The 5,632-nt window shown below is 41.9% G+C and overlaps 2 protein-coding genes across 2 annotated transcripts in view; both read right to left on the bottom strand.

Annotated features, from left to right (window-relative positions):
- Positions 1-2,773: 2,773 nt before the first annotated feature.
- The window catches only part of LOC145722551 (UDP-glucuronosyltransferase 3A1-like), a 32,756-nt gene continuing 29,897 nt past the window's right edge, over positions 2,774-5,632 (bottom strand). Inside the window, exons 3-4 of the mRNA XM_081825993.1 lie at positions 4,303-4,522; positions 2,774-3,179 (exon numbers count right to left, since the gene is read on the bottom strand). Of these exons, the coding sequence (XP_081682119.1) occupies positions 2,903-3,179; positions 4,303-4,522 (497 nt within the window). The 3' untranslated portion in view covers positions 2,774-2,902. The remainder of the gene's footprint in view (positions 3,180-4,302; positions 4,523-5,632) is intronic.
- The window catches only part of LOC102745768 (UDP-glucuronosyltransferase 3A1-like), a 26,024-nt gene continuing 25,382 nt past the window's right edge, over positions 4,991-5,632 (bottom strand). Inside the window, exon 6 of the mRNA XM_081825767.1 lies at positions 4,991-5,016. Coding sequence (XP_081681893.1) covers positions 4,991-5,016 — 26 coding nt within the window. The remainder of the gene's footprint in view (positions 5,017-5,632) is intronic.

Consider the following 5,632-nt stretch of genomic DNA (forward strand, 5'->3'; position numbering starts at 1 on the left):
TGCTGAACTGGGAAACTACAGAGCGATTTTCCTGCGTGGCTGCACCATTTTCATGCCTGACTCAGCAATGGAATGGGTGTGAGTCCCAGTAGCTCTGTCTTCCTGCTAACTATTCATATGATCAGTCTTTTTAATTTTAGTCATTCTAGTAGATGTGCTATGATACTAGGTTTTATTTTGTGGTTTTATTTTGCATTTCTCTAATGACTAACATGTCAAGTAATTTTTCATATGATTACTGGCCATTTGCATATCTTCTTTTGTGAAGTGTCTGTTCAACATTTTTTGTCCATTTTTGTAATGGTTGTACGATTGTTTAGATATTCTAGATGCAAGTTTTTTGAGAAATGTGCTACAAAATTTTCTCCTAGTTGATGTTAATTTTTGTCTTCTCATGTATGCCTTTAGAAGATTGAGTTTTTCATTTTGATAAAATCTAATATATCCAGTGTTTTTCTCTATGATTTGAGCTTGTGTGATCTGAATAGTAAATCTCTGCAATCATAAGACTACAGTGACTTTCCTTTAGAAAGTTCATAGCTTCAGTGTTCACATTTAGGTCGATGATACACTTTGAGTTAATCTTTGTGTATGGTACGCAGTAACAGTCAATGTCCTTTGGTGTATGTCATTAAGTAAAAATCAAAGACCATTCCAGTACAATTTGCTGAAGAGATTTTTCTTTTCCCATTGACTGGTCTTTGCATCTTCTTCATAAATCAACTGAACATGTCTGTGTGGATCTATTTCAGAGTTTTCAAGATACACTTGCAGTGGTAGCCAAAAATAAACCACAGAGGGCTTGTATTCCATGCAATGAGAGCCAACAAAGGATCAGAACCAGAAAATAATGGATCAGATGTCCATACCATCAAGACCATGCTGACAGTCTGCCTCATGGAGAAGGTTTTGATGGAACAAGGCAGTAAGCATCAATTTGGCTCACTGGATGCCTCCGATCAAATTCCCTGGATGGGAGTGTAGCCCAAGAATCAGCAAGCACAGAGTTAACCTCACTGAGTTACAAGTGTTCAGAGAGGATGACATGGTGGGAGCAGGAATAGGAGTCATCAGCTGGAAGCTATCCCTTGGTCCCTTTGTTGGTTATGAGGGAAAAAATATTGACTATTCATTCTAATGACAACACAGAGAAAGCTTCATGTCTGCCTCTCAAGGAACTATTGCCACAGACCAATTTCAGAGATTTCATAAGAATTGCAGAAATAAAACCTGAATTACACACACACACACACACACAAACACACACACACATGTGTCTTCATGGGACATGCTTGTGGCTGTAGATGACATCATGCAGCATGAGAACTCACAGAACTCAGTAGACACCTGGCACCAGCTCTGTATTCTACCCAGAAAATCCTATCCTGACATGGGCAAGGATGGGCTTCTTTCCTCTTCTTCAGGGAGTATTTGTAGTAGCTGCTTCATCCTCCATTTGAATTATTTCAAGGTGTGGTCATAATCCCAGAATTAAGCGATCAAAAACCAGGGTGTCTCGGGCCATCCACTGTATCTACCATTTTCATCACTATGTATTAATACAGAAGATAACATACATTTGAAACTTTTAAGGAGACACTGAATTCCATGTGAAAATGCAAAAGTAAATGTGAAGACACAATCATACGAAGGTAAAATATATTATACAAGGAAATTGCCAAAGAAGGAACCTGATGTCTAGTAGAGGAGAAAGAAAAATAAAAATAAAAACTTAATTAATTTTAAAAAGAGGAGGGAGCTACAGACAATAGGATGGAGCCACTACACCAGCCCTTATAAAGAAACAAAGCAAACAAACAAAAACCCTGGTGATTAAGGCATACTTCTGGGGTAAATTACTAGGAACTGAATATAATTCCTAAGTGTCCACCACATACAGAGATACTCTCTGCCACAATTGGGAGGCAGATGGGTGTTTTATCAACAAAGTCCTGGGAACTGCTGTAGACACTGGACCATGAGGCCTCAAAATTCATGCAGAGCTTCTGCACTTGAGGTCTCCATGACTAGATTTTTAAGACTGGAGATCTTGAGATGGGAACTGTGAAAAGTGAAAACCAGAGGAACAGCTGTGGCCCAAAGGCAGGCTCTGGGCCTGCCCTGCAAAGGAAGTGCTCTTCACAGGAGGGGACCCAGCAAAAGTGACCACAGAAGGAGTCCTGGGGGACCATACCTGCCTAACTGCAGGACAGAGACCAGGCTTCCTGTGCTTGGAGGTGAAGTGAAAAAGAGATACAAGAGAAGGCCCAAAATAGAAAAACTGGTCAATATCTTCTGTCATATCATAAAAAGTGAGGATGGAGAAAAGGAAGAGAGAATGAGAAGTGTTTAGGCACCCAGGATGCAAGAAGCAGGGTCCTGTGTCTAAGAACAAGAAGTGGGGAGGAAGGTGGAGCTGTCTGCTGAAGGTTTGGGTCTCAGTAAGGTATCCATTGATGAGGGGCAAATCATGAAACCATGATATAATTCATAGACACAGTAAGTACAACCGGGGTTGCCTGGAGCTTGCTGAATTGGTAGTGGGGGCATGGATATGAGGAATTACTGTTTGATCAGCAGGGTGTTTGAGTTTGGGAGGCTGAAAACAGTTCTGGAATGGGTGGTAGTGATGTTTGCACGATAATGTTAATGTGCTTAATGCCATTGACAACACTAAATGGTTAAAATGGTAAATTTTATGTAATATATATATTTCTAGAATTTAAAATAAGAATCCCAAGAGTGCTTCATAAGAATTCTTAAACACAAGCAGAAAATAGGGAAAAGCAATTTTGTGCCACCCTCAAGTGTCAACACAGGGAAGATGCCAGGGGTGTCCTGTGCTGGGGAAAGCCTTCTATAACCTGTGGTTCCCCAAACACCCATCATGGATGCACCTCCATCAGGCCTTCTTCAGCTTCCTGGCCCCACACAGCCACCTGGCCACCACGCCCAGCAGCTTCCCACAGAGCCACAGGGTGCCCAGGGTGACCAGCAGCAGGAACAAGAAGACGTCCAGCAGGTACTGCTCATGCCATGGCTGCTGCAGGCCGTGGGGCTTGAGGTGTGCCGCACCCTCTGTCTGGAGGATGTGGTCGATCCAGCCCACCAGCCTCTGAGCAGGGGTCATGGGGTGGGAGTGCCTGATGATGCTGACGGCCACTGCTGCTGACTTGTACCTGTTGGCAGAGACAGAGGCAGGGCGTTACCCATGTGGTCTCAGAAGTCACACGCACACATTTTCATCCATATGACAAAAGACTCAGTTTCAAGGAAAAGTTGTTAGCCTGGCCTTGTCACAGTCTGGCTGGGTCCTCTTGAAAAGTTCAACCTGTTCCCTCCATGCAAAGATCCATGCCTAGTGCTAAAGGTGCTAAATTATTTTAAAAAGTGACTAAATGTAAGGATGAGTCTCTACCCAGGGAGCTTAGGATAAGCTAAAGGAAAGAGTATATATGAATATATGTGATACAACATACACCTAAATCAGGGTAAATGTCCTTGAGACCCTAATAAGATATTCAGTCCATCATGGTTACTACATCTTTGTGCTGGATGGGAATTTACCTAAGTGAGCATAGGTCCTTTTATTGACTCACTTAACAGAAATTCATCCCAACTTATTTTCTGGCAGGCCCTATGCTAGGCCTTGGGAACACAAGGAAAAACAAGAGACACACTTGGCCATCCAGGGAAGCATACTCTCTACTTTCTAGTGTGAGGGACATACAATGAATTAAAACAGAAAGAAATGGGGTAGTGATTGATCCTGAGAAGAGTTAAGACAGAAAAATAAATTATGATTAAAAGGGGTGGGAGAGGGGTGTATTTAGGACAGTCAGACAAAGACTGCCTGCCTCTATGAGGAGAAGACATTGAAGATGAGTTCAACTGTCATGAAGGAGCCAGCCCTGTGAAGAGAAGGGAAGGATATCCTAGGGAGCAGCACTGACAAAGGGCCTGAGGCAGGAAATCATGTGGCATATTGGGGGACAGAAAAGCTACATCCTGCTTCACTGTAATTCTACTATAAGCACTCCCAAAATATAAGACCTCTCAGAGACCCTGTGTAAATAATTCGGGGTGGTCACAACACTTAGGGAAGAAGTATTTCTCAACATCTAACCTGAATTGCCTAGTATTGTTCCCAGACAGGTCAGGGGTTAGCATCACACACATAATATTCCGTGTCTGGAAGTTTCAGCTTTTATTACAAAAAAAAAAAAAAAAAGCCACACAGTGCCCTTTGTGTCTGATGATTTGTTTCAGCCAAAGTGACTATAAGCCCAGAGAGCTCCAGACCTCTTGTCTTCAATGACTTCCTTCATCTTCAGAGCCAATGTCTCTGCCTTGATCTGTTTAAGCTGAATAGAGACACCAAACTTTTTGGCTTCTACTCGGACCAGGTTGTCAGGTTGGTCTCCAAAGACAGGAATCCCCACCACGGGCACACCATGTTGGATGGCTTCCATTATGCTATTCAATCCACCATGGGTGACAAAGAGACGGATGCATGGGTGAGCTGTTGCAAATCAGGAACAGAGTAGAATATTTCAGGGTGAAAATTTTCAGAATACCAGGTAAAGTTCCAAGGACAGAAAAAATTACAAAGGGGTCTCAAAGTATGTTGTAAACTTGTATTTATTGATTTAGCTTAGGACACACTCAATGGTATGTATTCCAAGATGTAAAATTCTGGTCTTGTCTCTCTACAGAGATTCCTCTAAATAAATCAATCTAAGAGGCAGGTCCCAGGGAAAGCTTCAGATAACAGTGCTATCTAAACAAGACATATTCTTCTTCCCATCCATCCATTCATCCATCCATCCATCCATGCATCCATCATTTTCTCTCCACCCTGTTTCTCACCTTCCTTCTCTTATCTCTGTCCTCTTTTAGTCTCTCCCAGTGTCACTTTGTCTGTATCTTCTCTTATTTTTTATCTCTGACTGTCTCTGTCTCTTGCTCTCCAAGTCTCATGCTTTCCCCTTCACTTCCCTTTCACTTCCTTCTTATCTGAAATGTTAACACTTTCACTGACATCACATCTCACATGTCATTCATCAAAATTACACTGTATGTGCTCTCTCCTCAACTTCAGAAGAAATCCTCTAAAGTAGGCAATATGGACCACCCAACTCAGTATTTCCAGTTCCTGTGTGTTCATCCCACTCTTATTTAAAGAAAACTAAAACAAGTGTTGATAATGAAGTGTTCATCTCAAACACTGTCTCTCAATAGGGATGTGCATCAAAAATCGATTTGTGTTTCTTTGAAAATCAGAATCCTTTTTACCTACACCAATTCTTGTGAATAAATGTGCAGAACCTTCTATTTTAAGTTCCCAATATGTTTGTGAGCCATAATCTGGGGATGAACCTCTGTTGTAGGCAGTGGTTGTGGTACTGAGGGGTTCCAAAAGGTGACACAAAGGACAAAGAAAATGTATTGGGGTATAGGGGGCTCTCTGTTACCAAAGAATTTGATGGAGCAAATAACCAGCTGACAGGTCACTCAGCTTGACACTTAGATATTTTGGCACACTCTTTAGAAACCATCAACATCAATTTTGAGAAAGCATGAGTCCATCATTTGCAGGGTAGGAGAATGTACTAAAGTGTGTGGGAGTGTG

Source organism: Leptonychotes weddellii, chromosome 7 (assembly GCF_054177405.1).
Source record: "Leptonychotes weddellii isolate Sample4059 chromosome 7, ASM5417740v2, whole genome shotgun sequence".
NCBI classification, from domain to species: Eukaryota; Metazoa; Chordata; class Mammalia; order Carnivora; family Phocidae; genus Leptonychotes; species Leptonychotes weddellii.